General features: G+C 31.5%; 2 protein-coding genes across 4 annotated transcripts; one reads left to right on the forward strand and one right to left on the reverse strand.

The window, feature by feature from the left end:
* Positions 1 to 2,539: 2,539 nt before the first annotated feature.
* Positions 2,540 to 7,660, reverse strand: LOC137831882 (mitochondrial adenine nucleotide transporter ADNT1). Of its 2 annotated transcripts, XR_016521359.1 has the most exons (9): positions 7,250 to 7,618; positions 6,531 to 6,579; positions 6,211 to 6,374; positions 5,942 to 5,979; positions 5,315 to 5,427; positions 5,015 to 5,128; positions 4,740 to 4,877; positions 3,528 to 3,872; positions 2,540 to 2,848 (listed from the first exon to the last, which is right to left on the reverse strand). XR_016521359.1 is itself a non-coding variant. In XM_068639764.1 (8 exons), exons 1-8 carry the CDS (start codon positions 7,378 to 7,380, stop codon positions 2,765 to 2,767), a joined length of 1,038 nt encoding a protein of 345 aa, XP_068495865.1. In that variant the 5' UTR covers positions 7,381 to 7,660; the 3' UTR covers positions 2,540 to 2,764. The 2 variants fall into 2 exon arrangements, 1 of the variants encoding a protein (XP_068495865.1); XM_068639764.1 differs by lacking the exon at positions 4,740 to 4,877 and having other exon boundaries at positions 7,250 to 7,660.
* Positions 7,661 to 20,750: 13,090 nt separating this feature from the next.
* LOC137831884 (jasmonoyl--L-amino acid synthetase JAR4) lies at positions 20,751 to 24,889 on the forward strand. 2 transcript variants are annotated; one of them, XM_068639769.1, is made up of 6 exons: positions 20,787 to 20,979; positions 21,439 to 21,509; positions 21,866 to 22,168; positions 22,242 to 22,343; positions 22,651 to 23,462; positions 24,303 to 24,889. In XM_068639769.1, the coding sequence occupies exons 3-6, from the start codon at positions 21,873 to 21,875 to the stop codon at positions 24,839 to 24,841; spliced, it is 1,749 nt and encodes a 582-aa protein (XP_068495870.1). In that variant the 5' UTR covers positions 20,787 to 20,979; positions 21,439 to 21,509; positions 21,866 to 21,872; the 3' UTR covers positions 24,842 to 24,889. The 2 variants fall into 2 exon arrangements, with proteins under 2 accessions (XP_068495869.1, XP_068495870.1); XM_068639768.1 differs by lacking the exon at positions 21,439 to 21,509 and having other exon boundaries at positions 20,751 to 20,979.
* Positions 24,890 to 25,859: the final 970 nt, after the last annotated feature.

Below are 25,859 nucleotides of genomic sequence, written 5' to 3' on the forward strand. Positions count from 1 at the left end.
CGAAATTCCTTTTAAATTCAACTTGTAAAAATAAATCAAATAATAATAATTTAAAAATTGCTTAATTTTAAAAATAAATAAATTTAATCAACTGAAAAGCTTAGAATGGCCAAACTCTTCATACAATCTAAATTAAAAAAATAGTTACTTTTTTTACTTATTATTATTTCTAATAGTAATTTTTTTATCTTCATCCCTATAGAAATTATAATGAAGCAAGATTTAGGGTAACTTTGTGAGAAATTGAAGCCAGAAATTTTGGTGGCTGTAATAAGAAATTGAAGGTGGTTAAATATATAGCTGAGTCATGGTTACAATGCCATATATTTTCTCCACCATATATTGCATCAACCAATTAAGGAAACACAATCAAAATAACCTCACACTTTTAAATAGAAACACAAAATTGGAAAAATGGAATTCAGAATCGAATGTCTCCAAACTTTAGCTCAACTCAAATTAGGTCAATGGCTTCCTTGTGATCTATTTATGTATATATACTCTGAGAAAAACAAGTTTGAAGCATGCACACAAGCACATGCACGATAATTAATAAATGCAGACAGTTTAAAATCTTGGTTTGATTTGAAGAACCAAATTCATTAGAGAGAATATGGCAGAACCACAGCAAGAAGGGGAAACAGAGAGCGAGATAGATATGCTGGAAGAGTGTGGAGAAGAAGAAAATGGTAATAGTAATTCACACATGCCAAATACATCTCTAGCTGAGTTAAACATGTTGCTTGTGTTGCTTTCGTTATTCTATTTCTCAAGCGATGAGTGTATAGAACATGAGGAGAGTGAACAGATGAAGACAAAAGATGAGGTTACTGTAACTAGAACATGCGTAACACGATTACAGAGAAAGAAACGAGGGAGACATGAACCTAAGCTTGGGAGAAAACCAATTTCATCAAGATTTCAAACTACTGTAAAAGACTCCAGGTAATTCAGCTTCCTCACGTTATCATTTATCACATCTCAATTTTTTCCTATCTTTGTTTGTTGTATAAATTGCTGCATAAGTTACGTTTCTCTTTTCAAAACATGATACAAATTCAGAGCATGAGACTGTACATTTTCTAAGATTCTCTAAGATTAGTAAAAGATGGAGGATAATTTGGATTTTGGCGTATGAATTCATTCTGCTTGCTTGCTTTTCTGAAACCAAACAAGTGGAAGAAAAACAGTTCATAACTTTTTTTTGTTGACATCAAAGATTAAGCATTGTTCTTGTGTTCAGGCATGGAAGAAAAATGTGAAGCAAAATTTTGCTACAGTGGAGGAATACACAAATCAACATATATACAGATTATGGCAAGATTTTGGTAAACTGAGTATTTGTCTGCATTAAGGTACATATGAATACCATTGTAGAAGCTGTAGATAATTCAAGTAAGAACGATGGTGACCCACACCAGTTAACATTCTTGATGCAAATCATGCATATATTATATGAAACAATTTTTGTTAGTTGGGACATGAATACCGATCGGTAGGGATACTTTAAAAACCAACCTAATTTAAAACTGAAAAAAAAAATAGGATTGAAAATTAAATAGATTAATACATTGAAGAATTTATTAGTTTGAATTGGTTTAATTTTAAGTTCCGTTTTAGTTTATTGAAATTGCTCTATTAATTGAACTTATTATGAATGAATAATCATTTTTTTCACGGAGAGTATTTTTTAAAAATATGAAAGAAATAAAAGAACTAAAAGAATCTCTCAAACATGGGTTAAATACTAAATTAGTTCAAGTTTATTCATGTGTGTATCGGCGTATGTTTTAAAATGATATTTTACTTGAATGGTACTTAGCAGAAGTCAATTAATGTTGTTTAGAAATCTATATTTTGATAAATTTGTATATTAAAAGATTTAAAATGCCCACAATTTCCAGCTACATGGCATGTTTAAAAAAAGTTTGCAAACAAAAATCTGAAGCACAAATTGACAAATAAGCTGTTGATTGCGTACACTTGAATGGCTAACTACTATACAGTTGGGGTAAAAGACTTGTCATTTGAATGCCTCTTTATCATATTTAGGAATCAGAAAGAAATATGTTCAGATATTGACGGGTTTGTTTTGTTCAGATTGGATGGATATATTTCATTTGGGTCTTGTACCACATATATTTCCAATGAATAACCCACCTTTCATCCAATAATTCAAGAACCACATAATCAAAAGTTTACTAAATATAAAAATATTTTACTGTTCATATGGATAATGACTACAGTTAGTCGATTCAATTTTCATCAATGGTCTTTTAACTTATCCCGTCAAATCGATTGTAACAAAATAAAAGGTAAACACGATTTACGCCAAAACTTGCAACCTCATAGACTGTTTTAAGACGTAAGGTAAAATTGCAGGACTGTTCATTGCGTTAGAGTGATGCTTAGTAACTTGCGCACTGATAACACGATTTCTAGACGAGGATAGGGTGGAGTACTTCAGTGGTGAACCACAGGATACTCCATAAAAAGAAATCTTCACTCGTGAAGAAAGGCATGCAGATAAGTCTTTGCATTGTTTGTTCTAAAACATTTATTGCCATAGAAGATGAATATGAAGCTAAAAGCTACATCATGTTCACAGGGAAAAACAAATGGGATACAAGAGAAATAATTTATGCACACTAACACAAGTGCTTCCTATCTCAATGAAGAGATGATAACTTAGGGTTATCATCTCTGATTATCCCCTTGCCTACAAGAAAACAACAACCAATCAATATCAGATAGAAGACAATCTTCAGTCTGATATTCTGATCTCCACACCTAAAATGTCCTTCACCACCTCATACGTTACAAACGCAATTGCTATGGATGGGACCACCTGCAAGAGATCAAGATTCAAGAGAGATTAAGATTGCTAAAATCTACAGTTAATTGCTTTACATGAAGGTTGTGTTATGCAAAGTCCACTGATTAACGTGGTTCCACGCTAATTGTAAAAGACTTTTAAACAAATTCTAACATGAAACCAAAATTTTATAATCAATTCATAAATTAATGATTGTTAAACAACGTTTTCACTTATAAAGCGTAAAAGATTGTTTATGACTCTTAGATTGAGAAAATGTGAGACAAGGTTAATAACATAAAAAACCTAAGATAGCATGTTTTTATTGGTATTAAGATCATGCACTTCATCAACCTGAGCTCACTCTGAGCTGGATTAGTATATCATTTAAGTTCAAAATGTGAAATGTTTGGCTCAGACCACAGACACTTGAGTCTTACAATAACTCTTGAAAAGCAGACTTTGTTCTAATCAGGTAGAAGCTTGAGAAGTTCACAGCTTTAATCAGGGAAGTAATACTAACAGAGTATGATTGAGGAATCGCACACAGAAATCATTCCGATGATATAAATTAATGCATACACAATTGTTTTTTTCAAGAGAAGAAAGGAAAACCTTACTCTCTCAATGGATGCATATGTTTATGCAGATATGTTTTACCCACATTTTTTCAGAATGTAACATAATTTATGAATACTGGATGAAGCCTGACCTTTACAGAATTCGGCACCAGACCCTTGTATAATGCACCAAATCCCTCATACCGAACAGTTTTACTAAAAGCATCAATCATGCCACTGTATTCAAGCGGCACCTTCCCTCTTCCATCACCAGCTATGACAGAAGCAGCGTGGTTCCAACCCACCATCTGCATTCTTCGTCGAATGACATCAAGAGGGTAAGCAACGGTTTGTCCCATAGTTCCAGCTGCAGCACCACAAGCCAGGCGAGTTGTCACACTCAGCTCAGAATCTTGAACTATACCAAATGGATTGGATTTAACTAACCAATCTTTCAAAGACTCATACACAGCAAAGTTGAGACCCACATAAGGAATCTGAAAAACAGGAACAAATAAAGAGCAAGATTAAGTTTATAAATCCGAAGACAGCAGCAGAACCAAGAGCTTTCATTCAAATTTAAAGCAACTTTAGTTAGTTAACTATAATTACAAAGCACACAAAATATTTTAGAAGAATAACTTTTCACATTTCTATATACTTTAAGGAGTTAGAAATGAGAGAAGAGGTAGTAAATTAGTACATCTGGGATATTAGTTAATAGTTAGTTAGTTTGAGGGGGTTAGTGATATAAATAAAAAGGAGGACTGACGAGAGTGGGATCATTTTGTCAGCTATTATTTGTATATTGAGCTTTTGCTCTTTGTGAAGGCAGATCTTTTATGGAGGTGGAACCGTTAGAGGCAGAGATTTATCTCTTTTGTTCTATTCATTTTTTATTCTGTCAATTGTTTTGCCCCAACTCTTTTCTGGGTTTGTAACAAATATTGAGCACTTTGCAGAAGCATGATTTAGACTTTAGCGTCTGGTACACCTAGCTATTTTCCACCTAGAACCTATCATAACCAGGTAAAACCTTGTCGCGGTACCCCCCACCACAGTAGTACTACTAATTATTAGAGCTTACTATGGAGCGGGTCAGAGCATTGAAGAGTGGTAACTTGTAAGCCTATATGTAAATAAATTGCTCTTCGAAACATTTAACCAGTAGAAGAACAATTATTAGAAAATATAGTTAAATAGTAAATGTCTAACTCGTTAAAACCAAACATGTCAATTATAGGTGCAGCTTTATGATCAATCCTACACCCCGATGTTCTGCCATAACGTACTGACTAGATGCTATCTAACTACAGATAATAACCAGGAATAACTCACTAAAGACCTTAGTCACACATCCTTACCAATATACCCCACGTCCATAAGTGGCGCCAAAAAGCAATGAATTAAATTGTCCCCTACGAAGGGGGTAGACATTGACAAGAACTCAACAAAATCAAGTGTCATTGTTTCATAGGCTCTCCCCATCCCACAACTGCAACCTACAGGTCCTACATTGTTACTATCAAATGCAATATGAATTTCCAGAAAGCCAATAGTAGAAGAATATCATTAGAATTTATGATTCAGGACCATAATAATCAACTTCCTAAAAAGAAATTCCAGAAACATTACTCACAACTCCAATGACTGAAGGAAGCCAACCCTTGTATAAAGCACGTGGACCTTCTTCCTTGAGTACAGTTGACAGAGCATGAAACATTCCTCTGTACTGGTAAGGGGACTTCTCTGTCTGTGGATACAAGGAAAAGAAAACTTACTGTTGTATTAAGACAACAAAAAACATTAAGACACTTTGATAAAAACCTTTTTTTCCACTTGTAGCTATAACAAGTATCTTAATTCTATGCATTTCCAGCAACATTTCTGGCCAAAAGCAAGTAAAATAAGGACTAGATAAAAAGAAAAAAGAAAGTACCTGTACAGTTATTCTGCCTCGAACCATGTCCATTGGATAAGTTGCAGACATGGCAATTATTCCCGCACAAGCTCCAGCCCCAAGACGTAAAACAGGAGTCAGCTGAGCATCCTCTGGCGAAGTAGAAGGAAAAATAATATTTAGAACAAGGGATTTTATTATTGAGAAATTTCTTTAGGCCTACTTGTTTCCATTTGATTTTTTAGAATTTTTTCAAAAGGAAATTATTGAAGTCAACCTAGTGGGCATTAGGGTTAGCTTATTCTGAGTTCAAAACAATTAGCGATCAAAATTTTATTCGAAGAGTATGAAAAAGGACAAAAATTATATAGAGTTCCTTTACACACTTGTGGCGTTGCTCCCCAATATAAAAACACAGAATGAATAGTAATGTTAATGCCCAACTATGAAATCTCTAAAAAGGTGGATGAAGTGGTTCAAAATTAATATACATTTAATGTTCTACTGGAGAACAGCAACTAAAGAACTGAGTAAGTTTTATCCTTTCAGAAAAGTGATTTCCCCTCAAAATTATGAAACCCAAAACAAGCTACTGAACCGGTACTCCCCCTCCCTCAACAATAACACACATACACCACAAGGGGAAAATAAAAAACAAGGACATACCGTTTCCAGTTTGCTTCTGATACAGTTGTAGTATACCCCTGCCAGAAAAGGAACATTCAGTAAAGAAGAGGAGAAAGTGTTATGCATGAAATGCATAGATATAAAAATTGAAATTTCTTTGCACAGGAGTGAGTGACCCTCTGCTTTAAAGAACATTGTTTTGAAAGAAAATTTAAAAAAAAAAAAAAAAAGGATTGCAGAATCCCATCAGTAGAAGTTTATCAGCATAAAAGTGCATTACATGATTGTATCTCTAAAGGAAAGCTTACTTGGAAGCTTGCTCATAACTGAAGAACTTCACCGCAGAATTCGGGACTATTCGAGCACAATTAGTACCATTCCCTTTGAATAGCCCACGAAAACCCTCAGTTCTCCATATATATTTAAGACCTTGAATTGTTCCATTGTACTTTATATTGTGTGGATTCTGAACCTGTTAATGGCAAAGGTACATCACATCACACGTATGGTATTGATACATCCAGGCACCAACAAAAATAGTAGCTTGTCAGATGGACTTTTTTCATCACAAATAAGAACAAATGATAGCTAAAATCACATTTCAATGTAAACAACAAAATTGATTAACCTGTAGCAAAATCTTCAACCTTTCCAGTGGAGCAACTGCCGTTCGTGATCTACACATATACAAAAAGCTTTCAAGTCAACCAAAACTGAACATAATGCAAAAAGAACGTTGATATTAGTTTAAGCATAAAGCTACATGGACTCCAAACTTGATCAGATACTCATATTGGACAAGAACACACTAAATTCAATCCAACAAGGAAACAGGTTTTAATACAAATCAGTGTTACGTAAATTTTAATAAGTTGCCTCACAAATAATCAGTTACATAAACAAAAGAAAATGAAGCTTCTTACATGGCCCCTAAATTTACAATTGATCTAATCCATACACAGGGAGATGTACAGAAACCTATTTTTGCCATTTCCCACGTGAACAGTAACGCGCGCATGTTTAGTAGATCATATCATATTCCATTAAAGAAAAAATTAAAGGAAAAAAAAAACATAGAAAGAGATTTCGCGAAACAGAAAAACCAAGTGCCTCATTGCGCCCAGACAGTGAAACATCAAAGTTTAATTATTAAAACTAATCTAGCAGGTTTCAAACGAAGCCAGCAGCATCAAATTTCCGGAAACACTAACATTGAAAAGAAAAAAACTATTTCCGAATAATAAAATTGATTGAGCGTGCAATCAATGCACACATATACGCATGTGTTGAGGTGTGTGAATTTCCCGAAAGAAAAGAAGAAATAAAAGTTCAAGAAATGGGACGCACACTCCTCCGGCGACTCCACCGGCGACGAGGGACTTGCAGATGGTCGTAAAAGCATAGGAGGGAGGCTTAACACCTTCCCTGGCTAGGTTGGGTTCCTCAGTCAGATTCACGATCTTTGTCTCCGAAGCCATGGAAACCCTAACCTTCTAATTTTATTTTAAGGGAAAATAAAGTTAACAGTATGAGAAATTGAGATCACTGGTTCCCAACGCTTACGGCAAAGACATGTTTTGTGACGGTTCAGACCAGAGAAGTCACAAACACCACAACGAACTTCACCACTGTGACGGCGTTTGTGTCTATTGTACCATTCATACAATATATATAGATACGTGGACTCAATCCATCCCTGCGTAACTCTTCACTCCCATTTTAAATGAAATCACATTTCTCTTCTTTAATGTCTTTTTCATACATGTCTCGGCAAAAATAATAATTATACATCTCCTTATTTTATTTATTTATTTATTTTATAATAATCACAACAATAAAAGTAGAATATAGATTCTTAGATTTTATTATCAATTCTCACTCTTTACTTCATTTAACTTTAAAATTTCATAATTTCTTTAAACTCCCTCACATAATTAATTTTGATAATAATTTCATAATTTATTTTGAAACTCGTTATTAAAAACTAGTGAGAATGTAAACTGAGAATTTATTATAGCTAATCATAATTTCTGATAGAAAAATTATTTTATAATATTTTTATGATCTTTGATGAATTTGGGTTAAAGTTTGAATTATGAAAAAAATTATAAAATGATATTTTATCAAAATTAACATTTGATTTTGATGTTTTGTTATGTATTTACTCGATATTTAAAACTTTTAAAAATATATATGTGATCTTAATTAATCTTTACATTTTTATAGCTTTTTGTATGAGAATATTTCATTTTATTTCTAGTTAATTTTGAATTTGACTTTAAATTTATTCTTAGTTTAAATTGCATAAATTACAATAAGTTAGTATATTTCAAATCAGACTATAAAAAACTGGAGTTGTCATTTTGTGTATAGTTTGTATTTGAACAAATGTACATTGAGATTATTTTTATTTTGTTGTTTTAAGAATGTTATAAAATGTAGAAATTGGAAATTTTGATGCTTTAGGTTAAAGATTGAAAGATCATTTTGGTTTGATTTTGAATTTCTTAGTTAAATTATAATTTATGAATTAATGTTGTAACAATGTTGGAGTTTATATGATATGATTTGGCGGGATGTTATTCGCAGACTGTAATGAGGTGTTTAAAATAATGTAACAATAGGAAGAGTTTGTAATTTTGATTTTTAATTCTATGTTGAAGATGCTGCATAATTATATTTTGTATTGTATTTTATGATAATGATACAAGTCTATGCCCTTTGCGTGATAATCTGTTAAACTACAAGTTGTAGTTTTAACTATTCTAAAATCTTGAATGATGTTTTTGATTTTAAAGAATTTTTTATTTTATTTTTAATTTGTTCCAAAATTAATCATTCAACCTGTTTAGTAAAATGAATGTGTTTATTATTATTATTTTTAATCAGCATGTAAAAATAGCAAAGTTACTAGGAAAATAGAAGTATTTGTTATTTTTATTTTTTTATCAGCAATGAATAAATAAAATTAAAGGATACTTCAGGGGTATCCCAATCCATATACAGTAACCAGAAGTGGACTTCCTATTCCATTCACAAGAGAAACTCTCCTTTATGGTTGGATCATAACAACCTTAAAGTGAGAGAACCATACTCAAAAAATAACCAACAGGTTACCTCATAGCATAACACCCAGAAGCGAGGCCACCTACATTCACCTCGCCACACAACGAGTTACCCAAGCACGTTGCATAATTTCGGCGACCACCGATTACCCAGATATGTGGAAGTCCACTTCCTCGACCGCCGATCTTGTTGACCAACTTCGACGATCACCAACTACACACACATGGAGATCGTTGTTTCATCGACCGGCGATCATGTTAATCTTTGCATAACTTCGACGACCACCGACTACGCACGCATGGGAATCGCCATTTCATCGACCGGCGATCATGACGACCTTTGCATAACTACGATGACCACCGACTACGCATGCATGGAGATCGCGTTTCATCGACCGGCGATCATGTTGACAAGCAGAATTGTTATCTTTGTTTCATCGACCTTCCTATTTGTTATTAAGGCATGCAAGAATTGTTATCTATCAGAATTTCCTTTGAACCACAGAGAATGTTTCAATTATTTAATTACTGTTGGATTTTTCCTCTCTTTAGAATGTAATGCTGATTTTGAAATACGTGAAAAATAAAATTATTTGAGCGTATTTCCTCCACACTTCTAGAAAGACAAATACCCACCATTAAAAAAACTATTTATTTCTTTTTTTATTATTATTCTCTGCTGCTACGTCTGCATCCAGGTCACCAATGGGTGAAAGTGTTGGCCAAACCATAAGGTGCGCGAGCGAGATGAAAACGACCACGATTTGGTATTTTTCCTATTATATTTGCTTTTTAATTTTTTATTTACATTTTTTTATAAACATCCCAACATATAACTCTATAAATAAGTAAAAATTTTAATGAAAAATTTGAAAACTTTATGCATTAGGAGGTACAACATATTCCTCTTATTACAAAGAAAGGAAAAAAAATAAATGTACACTGAAAAATCAATATTGATTATCTATACTAATGTACAAAATATTGACCTTATTTAATAACCAAAAGTTAATAAACTATATTGGTATTGTCTAATGCCAAAAAACTAATAAATTAAAACAGCAAATTCCCATAGTGTCAAATTTGATTGCAACATAAAAAAATACTTCTATGTATTACCCACATAATGAGATGAAGGTGGCGAATAATAAGAAAAAAATATCATCCAAAGTTTACATGTCTTTTAATGAGAAGTTTGACCAGTACTCCATATCTAAGTCTGAGTCAAAATCAATGTGTGATAGATCCATGTGTGACTGCTCGCTTTGAGTTTCCTTGTGAAGGGTGGAAATCTCATTTGGTATTGAATTTTCCAAACTTTCACCCTCATTTGGTATTGAATTTTCCAAACTTAGAGGTATAGCAGAGGCATTGTAGTGTTTGTTAGTATCTGAATTGATTGGAGAATTGCGAAAACTGTCTTTAGGAGTAATCTCTTTTTCATGATCAACCATAACTTTGTTGTTTTGACAATGAGAAACAATCTCCTCATTACATGTTGTAACAACAGGCTGAAAGAATTGATTGGTTGTCATTATAGGATGTGTTTCAAGAATCGATGAGTTGGTGGAAATTTGTGATTGATTCCTTGACAATGGGAGTGTGTTTAGACCTGAGAGTGAGGATAAAATAAAAGTGTAAAAATTAAATTGATAAAATGACAATAATATTGTATAATCAATATAGACAAAAACAATTATAATTATACCTTGGAATTGATTTTTCTTTCCCGGTGGCCTGCCACGAGGTCTTTTTGCAATTATAGGCTCATTTACTGCTTCACTATTTTTTCTCTTCTTTGACTGTTGCAACGGTCCACTGCATGGCTTTGTGTTTTGTACATAAGCGGTGGTAGCAGCACACACACCTAACAAAAGAAAACAAAAATTACTCACAAATAAGAGTTAAAAACAAAAAAACACCATTCTTGATTTTTGAATTGACAATTAAATAGGGAAAGAAGTTTATACCATAAGGGTTTTGATGAAAAGTTGTAGAGGATGCATTGTTAACCGGGACACTTATCGGGACTGGCCTCTGAAAGGCATTGTAAGTATTGACGGCATTGTGCATGTCTTCCATCAATTTCTGAACTCTATATTTTTCTTGAATGATCAAACATTTTTCTTTATCCAATACTATCTTTTGTCTTCTCAAAGATATATAATCAGTGAGTATTTTGCCCAAATTAAAGGAAGTGTTGGATAGCTAGAAAACAAAAATGAAAGAATTAAAGAAATGTGTACAGAGAGAATGAGAAAAAGAAATGTGAGTTGTTAATGGGGAAAAGTGTAACCTGACTCAGTGGCGAACCGACAAAGAGGGAAGAAGCCTCCATGCAAAAGGTGGCTCGTGTTTGGGATAAGTTGTTGGCGCAGAGGTAATGATCTACTATCAATGCAACTTGAGATGGAGAAATATTAATCTTTCCCATGTAATCTTCCTCTTTCACTGTTTCTTGTATTACCATTCTTTTCTTCTTCTTCTGATTTTGATGAGAGTGACCAATTTCAAACTTTGAAGAGGATGGAAGGGAGAGATTCTTATTCACTTATTTATAGAGTGGTCATGGATTGGATTTTAAAATCCAATCCAAATCAAAATATTTGGACTAGATTTTAAATCCAAATATATAGATTGGATTTTAAATTCAAATATTCAGATTTAGATTTTGTAAAAATCTAAATTAATTTTATAAAAAATATAGATTTGGATTTAAAATTCAATCGAAATATTTGGATTTAAATCTAAATATTTAGATTGGATAATCCAAATCCATATATTTTTATAAAATTAAATCCAAATATTTAGATTGGATTTGACCAAATCCATATATTTTTACAAAATCAATTTGAATTTTATAAAATCAATTTGGATTTTATAAAATCAATTTGGATTTGATCTGATCCAATCCAAATCAAATCAAAATCCATATTTTTATAAAATAAATAGTTGGATTTTAAATCTAAATCTATATTTTTTTTTAAAAAAACTAACATATTAATATAATAATATGTAACAAAAAGTTTAATATTATATAAATATCAAGAAAATATTATAAAATTATAATTTAATAATATCACAAATTTAATGATATAAAAAATTATAGCTACTATTTTTTCATAAATTTGAAACTAGTTAATTTTGTTTATAAAAATGTAGAGATAGCATAATCATAGAATATAATGCCTAATTGGTAACGTCATAAATTTAATTTTCCTATGCACATGCAGAAAATTAAATCACTAATCTGGCTCGTTATAATCCAATTTACAAATGGTAACATGTAATGTTGTCAAAACATCACAATCATTTTTTTCACTATCCACTATTTCCTACTTAACCCTACTTTTTTCCTTCAGTTCTTTGGTTTCACGAATAAAGATTATTAGTTAAATCTATCATAATATTTTCTTTATCCAGCTCCTACTCCAAGAAAGTTAATGAATATCATGTTGGACTTGTTATAACCAATTTAAGAAGCTATATGCCAATTTAAGCTTGTTAAGGAAGAAGCTAACCATTTTAGTTTTTCGATTGAACTTCTTGACAGTGCCCGTAAACCCTGAAAAGGTTCCAGATACAACAAGAACAGTGCCACCTGTGACTATGACCTGCTCATAGGTTTTTTATGGGCTCATGAGATTTGCACCCACTATTATGGGTGGTCTGATAACGACTCGATAGCGGGTGACACGATAAGATAGGTCCAATAAAGACTCATTAGGATAAACTTTAAATGGCTCTAATACCATATTAAGAAGTGGACTTTAAGCCTAATTCAACCCTATAAAACTAACTGAATGAATTAAGATTTGCACCCACTTATATACAATGAAATATTCTCATCACTAATCGATGTGAGAACTCCAACATTGTCTACTTTTAGATTTAGTATCAACAATAACATTCAAAACATCACGGTTCTAATTCTGCATTATGAGTCCCGGAGATTAGAGCAGTTCGTTTCTCTTCTTCCTCAAAAGCTTGGTCAGTTTTTTCTTGTTCTTCTTTTACTTCTCTGAAGATTGCATCCACATCTTCAGCAGATAATGACTTAGGTCTAATGATCTGTCTCTTTCTGTATAAGTGAAAATAATCAAGAGATTTTAATCATTCTAAACAGAAACAGGAAAAATATGCATTAGAGACATCAGTTTTTAGATATTTTCAATATCTGAAATCATTAATTAAAACTTAAAACGTATATATGCAAACTTAAAAGACACACCTGCTTGTAATTGTAGAAAATGTTAGCAACTCAGTTCATCATAACTTAATTAGGAATAGGTGTCACTTCTCAAGACAATATAACCTTGTTTTGATTAGTTTATTCATAAACACTTATAAAAAAACTAGAAAAATGAAATAAGATTCACCCGTTAACAACAATTAGTTTATAAATATGTTTTTTTTATTAGATTCAAGAATGCATAAGTAAAATCAGTTTTTTAGAAAAGTTAAAAATCATTTAGCATATCCAAAAAATCATTTTGTTAAAATCATTTTCCAAACTTTGATAGTAACAGTATCAAACCAACTCTAACACGGTGTCCTTTTTCAAAGGTCAGAGTTTTCAAAATTGGGGAGGTGTAGAAAAAAAAACGTAGGGGTGCAGGAAGATACTCCCTTCAGCTATTACTGAGTTTTCAAATGGGGCCATTCTGTTGCTCTATTTACACCACCCTTTTAATATCAGCACAATCTTTTGTACACAAACCTGGGACCATTCTGCTAGCCTATTAATTTCACTGTTCGAACCGACTTTTAATATCTGCACCGCTTTAACTAAATAAATCTGGGGCAAATGCTCCCTGCACCCAACACTTTTGAACCTGCATCCAACGTAATTTCAAAATTCCAAAAATATCCTTTATTCTGGAAATGAAAATAATGTATTCCGTAAAAATAAATCCGGAAGAGATTTTTGTGTTTTGGATATAAAAATCCAGAAAAAAAAATTAAAATCCCATTCTGGATAAAAAAATCCGGAACTGAAAATAATACATTCCAGAAAAATTTATCTCAAAGAGATTATTGTGTTCTGGAAAAGGGGGTCTGAAATGTAATTTTATATGCACCCCATTTTTTAAGGATATTTTCGGTTTTTCTCCTGTGATTGGGTGCAGTGATATGGTGCAGGAAGCAATTGCCTAAATCTGGGTTCATTCTGCTGACCCAGTAGTTTGCTGTTAGCTACCTCATTTTAATATCCACACCACCTTTAGTAGACAAACCTGGGACCATTCTGCTGGCCCAACAATTTCACTGTTTGCACCAACTTTTAATATCTACACAGCTTTTACCAAATAAACCTGGGTCCATTCTGCTGACCCAGTAGTTTTGCTATTCGACACTTCATATTAATATATAATCTATGAGTAAAAAATAAAATAAAAAAAATAAGCACAGTAATATGGTGTTTGATAACTTTATAAATAACTTTTATGAATATAAAAAGTCGAATATTTAATAATAAACCTTATATTTTAACGAATGTGATTTTAATCATGGTGGGTTGATCTCTAAATACAAGATATTGACAATTTATTCATACTTATTTGTTACCAGTATTAAATTTATATGGCAACATATTTCAAAAGTATATTGAATAATTAATATACGAAAAGAGAAAAATAGTAATAGAGTGAAGATTGTGATTTCTAAAACTAGTTTTTCAATGTTTTAAATTTGTATACCAAAGACGACAATCCACGACGTTTATTATTTAGGAATTATAAAAATGGATGACATTTTCAGAAAAATAATAATGCAAAAAAAAAAACTTATAGATTTATTGAAACAGTATCTTGATTATGTAATAGATTGAGTTCAATTTATGATTTGAAGGGAAAGGGTTACAAGGTTAGGGTTTTGCATTGGAGAGAGAGGAGTGATGAAGGAGCGAAGACGCGCAACGTCCATTGGAAGTGCTTTCTCTTTTATTCTATTTTTCTTTCACAGAACAGACAACACAGTACACAACGTTTTTCACGTGACCAAATATATATAATAAATATTCCGATTATTAGTCCCACCATTTAAGTGTCAAGTAAAAATGTTTCCGTATACCAATAGTCTCACATTGTTCAGGAATCGAGACAAATAACAGTTTATATACTCTCTTCACCCTTCGAGACGTCTTTTCAGAACAAAATCGTGACAAAGCACCGACCTCCAAAGCAGATAATACCTCGAATGCGGTGATTGACCCTAGCGATGCTGCCCAACGAACTTGAGGTCGAAACAATGGCGCCCACCATGGGGCCGAAGAGGTTCCTTCGCCCCTCAACTAAGGGGGATCCACTCCCCTTATACCTCGACTGGGGGCTTGTTCCCGTAGCCGATGACAGTTTATATACTCTTTTCTCCCCCTTCACTCTTCAAAATGCCTTTTTAGGACAAAATCGTGATGGAGCACCGATCTCCAAAACGGACAATACCTCGAATGCAGTAATTGATCTAACGATGCTGCCCACCGGACTTAAAATCGAAACAAAAAATAAATTCATGATTAAATTTTAAAACGAATAATATCTTAAATACAATAATTAATTATAAATAGGAAAACATGTAAGATCTGTTTCCAGCCCAAAAGCACTTTACGGCTTTATGAAACGGTTTGAGAGGATGGACACTCTCCTTTTCACTTTACTTAGTTCACCCGTGCTAGACGCATAATTATTTGGTCATTCAATTTTTTTAAATAATATATTATATTTTAAATTCTAAAAGTTTAGTATTTTTTTTTAAAGAAATAGAAATAAACAAATATATAGGAACCAGATGTCATAGACATATCACTCAGAACATTTCGGACATACAAAAGAACATTTTATTTATTACCGAAGACTGAAATGAAAGTTTAAATTCATATTCCGTGTTAATTATTTAGAAAAAATAGTAATTTTGGAAAAATCAATATTTTGAAATAGATTTAAATCAAATTAGTTAATTTGCATTTTGTATTCAATGATACATAATATAAAACTAATTTATACATATATATTAGATGAGTTGTCGAGTGTTTTATATAATGGTAAAAGTTTTTGAACATGTTCTACCTTAATTATACATAAATATGTTCAGATATTATGTTGTTAGCTAAAAACTTAATTATGGTAAAGATTCTAACCTGCTCCCGTGATTGACCATATTTAAAATAAATTAACAAATAAATCTCTCATTCTTTGATGTTAGAAAGAAATCCTAACATTATTAATGATTTTTTTATTTATTTCTCAGCCTAACATTATTAATGATAACTTAGAAATATAATTCTTTACTTCCTAAATTCACTTTTACAATAAGATGATACTTTCTAAATTCATAAACTTGATACCATTAAACATTTTAACTTTATAGATTGAATTTTACACTGTTTTGTTTTTTAAGATGTTCTCTTTGATCAGAAAAGAATGTCTTGATCTTAATTAAGCTAATGACACAACAACCAAAAATAAGATAAAGAAAAACTATAAAAAATATGAAATTTAAAATTCTATAATTTTAAGTAATTCAATTACTCAAATTAAATTCTAAAATTTTAATTTCCTTTTAAATTTATTATTTGGACATGTCTATCATAAACTAGTTTAACTTTTTTAAAATAAAAAATTACAGTCTTAAAATTCTCTATTCAGATATACCATAAAACATTAATTTAATTTGTATTCTCAATAATATAACTTGTATATAGATTTTACATTTTAATAAGTCATTTGAAATACCATAAATAATGACTTTGAAAAGAAAATCATAATATGTGCATATGAGGACAATAAATTCATGCGCCTGAAAATTGACTGTTAAATATAATCATTATATATTATATATTGTCCTAATTGGAGACTTATACAACCTTATTTCTAAGAATCATTAATGTTATTTATAAAGTCTAAATAGATTTAACAACAATACATGAAATTATGTTTATATCGTAAATAAAGTTTGTTTTGATAAAAATAGTAAAAAATAACTGTTCTACAATTATCTTTTGAAATAAAATATTATTATATAATTATATAATAATTTATTTAAGTGTAAAGTGAGTGCAATGAATTTTAAGGTATATTACTTTTCAAAACTTATTTTGAAAGTAATTTTTTTTGTGACATTATATTCAAAACTATAATTAGGAGCTACATAAGTAAATAAATGTTCCTTATAAAGAAATAAATGTACATAAGTAAAAATATTAATATTGGTTATCTATATTACTACTTGATATATATATATATATATATATATTACTACTTGATATATAATATATTGACCTTATGTAATGACCAAAAGCTAATAAACTATATTGAACTTATCTAATGATAAAAAATTAATAATTAAAGAATAATGTTATCCACAACATATCTCTTGGTGTAAGATTTGATTGCAACATTAAAAAATACCTCTATGTATTATCCTCAAAATAAGTTGAAGGTGGTGGATGATGAGAAAAAACATCATCCAAGATTTCCATGTCTTCTAATGAGAAGTTTAACTACTATTCCATATCTAAATCAAAATCAATGCGTGATAGATACATGTGTGACTGGTTGTTCTGAGTTTCTTTGTGAAGGGTGGAAACCTCATTTGGTATTGAATTTTTCAAACTTTCACCCTCATTTGGTATTGAATTTTCCAAACTTAGAGGTATAGGAGAGGCATTGTAGTATTTGTTAGTATTTGAATTGATAGGAGAATTGAGAAAACTGTCTTTTTAGGAGTATTTTTTTTTCAGGATCAACCATAACTTTGTTGTTTTTACTGTGAGAAACAACATCCTCATTACATGTTGTAACAACAGACTAAAAAAATTAATAGGTTGTCATTAGAGGATGTATTTCAAGAATTGATGAGTTGATGGGAATTTGTGATTGAATCCTTGACAACAAGAGCGTGTTTAGACCTGAGAGTGTGGATAAAGTAAAAGTGTAAAAATTAAATTGATAAAATGATAATAACATTGTATACTCAATATAGACAAAAACAATTATACAATAACAAAAATAAAATGGAGAAAACTATGAAAAAAAATATGAAATTTAAAATTCTATAATTTTAAGTAATTCAATTATTCAAATAAAATTCTATTTTTTAAAAAATTTCTTATTTGGACAATATGTTTTATCATAAACTATTTTAACTTTTTAAAAATAAAAATTACAGTCTTAAAAATTCTCTATTGAAATATATTATATAAAATATTATTTTAATTTGTATTCTCAATAATATAACTTGTATATAGATTTTACATTTGAATAAGTCATCTGAAATACCATAAATAATGATTTTGAAAAGAAAATCATAATAAATGCATATTAGGTGGACAATTAATACATGGGTTTGAAGATTAACTGTTAAATTTTTTCTTAAAGAGGAGTTATGGTATAATCAATATATATTATCCTAATTGGAGACTTATACAACCTTATCTCTAAGAATCATTAATGTTATTTATAAAGTCTAGATAGATAACTACAATACATGAAATTGTGTTTATATCGTAAATATAGTTTTTTTATACTTCAAATAGTAAAAAATAACTATTCTACAATTAGCTTTTGAAATAAAATATTATCATATAATTATATAACAATTTATTTAAATATAAAGTGAGTATAATGAATTTTAAGATATATTAGTTTTCAAAACTTATTTTGAAAGTGATTTTCTTTCGGTGACATTATATTCAAAACTATAATTTAAAAGCTTCAATCATAGAAGTTTATGAAAATGGTCAACTTTTTATAATCTTCTTTAATGGCAACAATTTTGCCACTGAAAGGAATATGAACATTTCTGTTATTATTTAATCGATCTAAGCAGTTACCTCAATGCTTTGGTGATTAATTTAATGATTACGGTTAATTGAACAAATGGGCTTTTCAGCTCAATAGTCACAAGTAGAATATTCCTTAATCATATTAATATAATTTGATTGCTTCTACACATATTTTCAAGACCATATACAATAATAAATATTACCATTTCAAAAAAGTGAGATAAATTTAAATCTAATCACTAATTTTCATTAAAATTAAACAAATTTACGTGCTTTATCAGCTCAAATCAATTTAGACATTAATCGGTCCAATTAATTAAAATGTTTCATTTTTTATTAGTAGATTGATTTTCCCAATACTATTCTTATATTTTATCATGTTAGATAATTATTCTAATAAGTTTAATAATTTGACTATTTTTAAAAATGTTTAATTTTTGGTGTATTTTGGGCAATTTGATTTTATAACAACACCTATTGGCCAACAAAGTTGTTATACCTAAGAAATTCATTTGATGAAACTGAAATTCCAAATACTAAATTAGAATTCAACAGTAACATCACAACACTGGAAGAATAAAAAAATATTAATTGAACATTTTAAATATGTTTTGTAAACACTTATATTGATATATTTCTTTAAATATTTTAATCTGTTAAAATTTCTAAAAAAAATATTAGAAATCAGACAATTATAAAAAAAAAAGATTTGCATTGGAACAAATTGTAGTTAATAACAAAAAAGGTTTCGCTTAACTTACCTCAAATAAAAATAAAACATGTGCCAGCGATGGTTGCATACATGGTGGATTGTAGGTTTAAGTCACATCAATCAACTGCGAGAAAATTATTTAATCTGAATACTATGTTTAAAAAAGTTTTACTAATATTTTATTTTATAAGTAACTAAAGTTGATTAAAAATAATGAAAATATGGATAAAATCTTATTTCTGTTTGGATTAGGGAGATGATATGCAAGGATTTGATGTTTGGATTAGGGAGATGATATGTGAGAATTTGAGGGAGTGGATGTGTGAGTGAGTGAAAGTGTGAAGAAAGTGAGTCTGTTTGATTTGAGGTATGTTATAATAGATTTATCAGAAAAGTTTATTAGAGTTTGTAAATGATATGATTGAATACGAGTTACTTAATATTATCGAAACATGAAACAAATCATAAAAATAATATTATCTAAGCATATAAAAATTTATTGTTATATTCATTTATATATTTTGAAAGTTTTTTATATTTATTGATTTATATTGTATGTAGATATTTTAGAGGATATTTTATAATAAAAAAATATTATATATAGAGTGAATTGTACAACAAATTTATTATAAAGAAGAGAAAATATATAGAATAAAGTATGAAATATCATAATATGATAATTATAATGAAAAAATAATAAAAATAAAAGTATTATTAAATATATTATTGTATGAATGACAAAGTAGAAAAGAATGTCAAAAAAGGAAAACACTCCATTTTAGATAGGTTTTCTCTCAAATCTTTATACATAAGAAAAATGAGAAAAATCACACATCAAGTCTTTCCCTTCTCTGTATATTCCTTGATCCAAATGATCAACTCTCTCATTTCTCTCCACATTTCTTGATCCAAATAAATATGTATTCACGTTCTTTCCCTTCCTTGCATATTTTTTTATCTAAATCATGGATATGTATTAACGTTATTCCTCTAACAATACAACTCTTGATTCAACAAACCTTAGTGAAAACTAACTTTTACTTATTAATATAAAAAATAAAAAAAAAAGGTTGAAAGAGAGAGAAAAGAGATGTGGTCGGAGAGAAATTAGTGATGAAGAAGACAGGGAGTGGATGTTAGCGGTGTGGGGCCACCCAGGACGTGACATTTATGGGTGCGGCTATCAATCGAATTCAATAGCTAGAGTCGTAATTGTTATAAGAGGCGGGGGGTATTTTGGAGATTTGGCGGGTTCCAATTAAAGAGAATCGTGGCATTGATTTTTTGACCATGGCCTATATATATTATTGTATCCTCAGTAAGATTCTTCATTCCTTCTTTCTTCTTCGGTCATAACTAAACTCCACTATCCTGCACCAAAGTGCCAAGTCACAACACTTTTTCTTTCCAATCTAATTTCCACCAACTTCCCAACACACCAAACAACACCTTCTCTTCCATTCTCCAACTCCAACCCAACAGATCCAGCACTCCTCAACACACACCAAGATTCACCTAGGTATTCAATTTTGATTTAACTAAAACATTTTTCTTCCTTAACTTCAAATCTAACTGCAGTATACCCACATGAATTCTGATGATTTTGTTAGCTTAATTTTCGTTGACTTTTCTTCTTCCTTCATGCTTCCTTTCAATCTAATTATAGCTCCGAAACAACCGCTGTTTTTTGCTTTGTTTCTTGTTCTCAGTTGCCATTGCGTTTCATCTTTTTTCCCTTTCTAAATTAGCTCCCTTGGTTGTTATTCCAAAACCTCATCCTTAATGGGACCACTTTCTCTTCTCGTTCTGCTCCTTTCCCTGGTCGTGGACGAATTTTTCAGTCTTTGACTTCTGTTCTTGTGCAGCTAGTGTAATTCAAAACTTCTTTGGTAGTAACCCTTTTTATTTTTTTATTAACTTCAGTTGTCGAAATTTCTCGCTGTTTGCTTGATTTGAATTTTTGATTTGTTTTTTGAAGATGTCTCATGCGGGAGGCTGCTAGATTGTTCCATCCAAAAAGCTGAGTTGACCTTAGTCACTGACGCAACAGTATGGATAGAAAAACGAAATATAAAGTCTTGAAATTTCCATTCTTATTGCTTTCGTTTTCACCGTTTTTTCGTCAGTTTGTAATTTCTTAGAATTTTAAGATTTCCCTTGGTTATGTTGTTTCTGAGAAGATTCAATGTACGTGTTGAAAAAACAATCATACGCGCCTAACAGGAAACATAGATTAAATTTTTGTTTGGCCTTATCCGATTTTTCTACTAATGAATAGTATTGTTTGTCCTTTTCTACTGAGTTTGAGTATTCGTCCATATCCAATGTTGGAGCAAAGTTTAGAAATTATTAATGAAAGTTAGAACTTGAACTCACCACTGACCTTTTGTGTGTCTTTCTTATAGCGTGAGAATGTTAGAGAAAGTGGAGGAGGAGTTTAATATGGAGAAAGTTATAGAAGAATTTGAGTTATTGTCAAAGGATGCGGAAAGGGTTCAGAGGGAAACTCTGAAAAAGATATTGGAAGATAACGCATCAGCTGAGTATTTGCAGAGTTTGGGTCTCAATGGAAGAACTGACCCCGAGAGTTTCAAGGCCTGTGTTCCACTGGTTACCCACAAAGAATTGGAACCTTACATATACAGAATTATTGATGGTGATGCTTCTCCTATCCTCACTGGCAAGCGCATCACAACCATGTCTTTAAGGTGGAGTTTCTTTCCCCTTCTTTTTTTTAATCTTGGTGATTAAGCGAGAAGTTTCTAAATGATATTCTTGCAGTTCTGGCACTACTCAGGGGAAGCCAAAATATGTACCCTGGAACGATGAATTGTATGAAACCACAATGCAGATATACCAGACCTCTTTTGCCTTTAGAAACAGGTATTCCACCTCACTTCTTATCCCTTTTTAGTTCAACATCAGTTAAGATTTTTACGGCGTGAGCTAATTAAATATAATTTTAAGCTACATTTATATTAGTTGTTGTAAAAAGTAATAAACATTAACCATTTATGTCAAGCTGAGAGCAAATGATACTGTGAAACACTTCTATTAGAACATTCTTTTTCTTTTTTTGACAATTAATGATTGGACAGGAGTATACAAATCTTATATTGTTGGTGAATTTTAATTGAAAAAAACCCAATTTTGGTATATTCTCTGTTCTCATACAATTGCATTCCTGCAGAGAGTTTCCCATAAAAAATGGGAAGGCTTTGAGCTTTATATACGGGAGCAAACAGTTCAAAACAAAGGGGGGTCTGGCAGCCAGAACTGCTACAAGCAATGTGTTCCGTAATGCTGGTTATAAGTGTGCAATGAGGGCACTCCAATCCCAATGCTGCAGTCCAGACGAAGTGATATTTGGTCCTGATTTCTTCCAATCCTTGTACTGCCATCTGTTGTGTGGTTTGATTTTCCGGGAGGAGGTTCAATTTGTGTCTTCTACATTTGCTCATAGTATTGTCCACGCTTTTAGAACCTTTGAACAAGTTTGGGAAGAGCTGTGTATTGATATTAGAGAAGGAGTTCTCACCAGCCGTGTCACCGTACCTTCCATTCGAATGGCTATGTCTAAACTGCTCAAGCCAAACTCGAAATTAGCCAACTTGATCCACAAAAAATGTACGGGGTTGAGCAACTGGTACGGCTTGATACCAGAGCTTTTTCCCAATGCTAAGTATATTTATGGCATCATGACTGGGTCAATGGAGCCTTATTTGAAGAAGTTGAGGCACTATGCAGGGGAGCTGCCTTTATTAACTGCTGACTATGGATCTTCTGAGGGATGGATAGCAGCAAATGTGAACCCACAACACCCCCCTGAGTGTGCCACATATGCTGTGCTTCCTCACATTGGTTACTTTGAATTCATCCCTCTCTCAGATCTTGACAACACCAGGGGTGAACCAGATTTCCTTTGTATTGATTCTCAGCCTGTGAGCCTGACAGAAGTCAAGGTCGGTGAGGAGTATGAAGTTGTTATGACCAATCCAGCAGGTACTGAATTCTTGTTTGATTAATTTTATTTTAGTTTATGCATCGCATTAATGAATGGGAGTGAGGAGGAGTAAGGACTACCACCTTCTTCCTTCTTTTAACATGCAAAACCTGATGCTGCATACTGTTTGAAGCAACATATATTAATTAGTTCTTCTCGTCTAGAAAAAAAAAAGGTTGCAATACAAAATGTATCTTTCATATCTGACGTGTACCTTGTCATGAGCGAGCTAATAAGTTATCAATGACATCTATCCGACAGTTTTTTTTTATAATGTTAAATTACTATGATATTTGCTCATGTGCTTTTATGTACCTCACTGCCTCAGTGCTACATATGTTGGCCTAATGCACGATGGGGAGGGTTTGGTCTTTCTCATATGCATCCCCCTCTGTCCAAATTTTTGAGAAAACGTAAATATTTTATTATTTTTATGGGATGAAAGAAAACGAAGTGGGTGCTTTGTATGCGTGGTGACATGATCTTTCATGGGACCAACTTCAAGAAATTTCTTCCTGAGGTTTGTAAAGTTACATTATATACCTATAAAATATATAACATGCAGCAATTATATATAATCCTGCAAGTTGCAAGTTAGACTCAGTCATTTTGTTTTGGCAACTCTTTTTGGATTTGCATGCGCTTATTTCATGGGATTAGTTGTATGACTCGACCTTGTCTGAGTTGTGCTCTTTAATTTTGGCTGCATGCCTCGTTATATATATATAATGCACTGTTTGGAAGAGTAGCATAGAAGCACAGTATTGGTAAAAATCTTTTTCTTTTCAGACAAAACTGAACATCAATCTAGTCATTCTAACCTGTGGAAAAAATTACAGGATTATACCGGTATAGATTGGGGGATGTGGTCAAGGTTATGGGATTCCACAATTCAACTCCAGAACTGAAGTTTATTCGGCGTAGCACTCTTCTGCTCAACATTAACATTGACAAGAACACTGAGAAGGATTTACAGTTAGCTGTGGAAGCAGCTGCAAAGTTGTTAGCAGAAGAAAAAGTGGAAGTAGTTGATTTCAGTAGCCACGTTGATTTATCCGAAGAACCGGGACACTATGTGATCTTCTGGGAAATCAGTGGGGAAGCAAGTGAAGAACTACTGCACGAATGCTGTAACTGTTTGGACAAGTCTTTTGTTGATGCAGGCTACACCAGTTCTCGCAAAGTAAACTGCATCGGTGCCCTCGAACTACGAGTTGTTCGGAGGGGAACATTCCAGAAGATTCTGGATCATTACCTAGGACTAGGAACCGCTGTTAGTCAGTACAAGACACCAAGATGTGTTGGCCTTACAAACGCCATGGTGTTGCAAATCTTGGGTGAAAATGTTGTGAATAACTATCTCAGTACTGCTTTCTAAAACTTGTGTTGGGAATAACAAACTGCAAACAAAGTTGGTTTAGTTTTACCACATTTTGTCACTTTCTATCTGTTTCACATTTTTACGATATCATGTCATTTTTAAGTAATTTAATAACCTTTTCAGCTAAAAAGGTTAATAGGTATATATGCTTCTATGAAATTGACTTTTCATGTTATATTATTTTTGATGCATTGGGTCCTACAAAGATATGATTTCTCCGTAGTAACTGGTCTAAAAGCGAATCCCATTGAGAATTGTTCTCCAACCACAATTTGTATATACTTAAATTGCTTAAACTGTAGTGTAAGAGCTCCATTAAAAGTTGTGACTAGATAGGGGAGAATCCAAATATATCTTGCCTTAAAGATTGGATGATAAAAATTGTGGAGACAAGATGAGCTTGGTTAGACATATACGTGTGTAGTTTTTGGGCCCAAAAGACAAACTATGCACCAATAAATATCTTGGTAACACTTCACGATTCTCCATCACAAGAGGATAGTGGCCAACAAGTTTCATAATGCTTCTGTTCTAGCATTCTATGCTCATAAGGTGGGGTTCCTTATCCACAAAACTTCAAACTTTATAGTTGTAAAAATTGAAGGAAAAAACAAGTTGAGATAGTGGAGGTGACTCGTATTGGGTATATTTTCCGAATGCAAATCACATCTTTTATTTTATTGTCTTCTTGTATTCCACCAATACAAAATTAAATTATATAATAAGGTTTTAAGGTTATCTTTCTCTTTCGAATCTTAGATATTCAAATTTTAGGTTTATGAAAAAAAAGTGCATGCTTTTGCTTTCTCTATTTTTTTTTTAATTTTGAAATTGATATATTTAATCCTCTAATCTTTGAAAAAAAAACTTTTTATATTAAAATTTAATGTTTAGTGATAATTTTGTTGTTGGCAAAACTAACAAAAAAATTAAATTCGTATAAAATGTGATATTACTTTTTTATACTTAATTTAATATTTAGGGACGATTGTTTACAGTGGTAAAATGCTGATAG

The sequence above is a fragment of the Phaseolus vulgaris genome, chromosome 6 (genome assembly GCF_051622355.1).
Source record: "Phaseolus vulgaris cultivar YP4 chromosome 6, ASM5162235v1, whole genome shotgun sequence".
Lineage (NCBI taxonomy): Eukaryota > Viridiplantae > Streptophyta > Magnoliopsida > Fabales > Fabaceae > Phaseolus > Phaseolus vulgaris.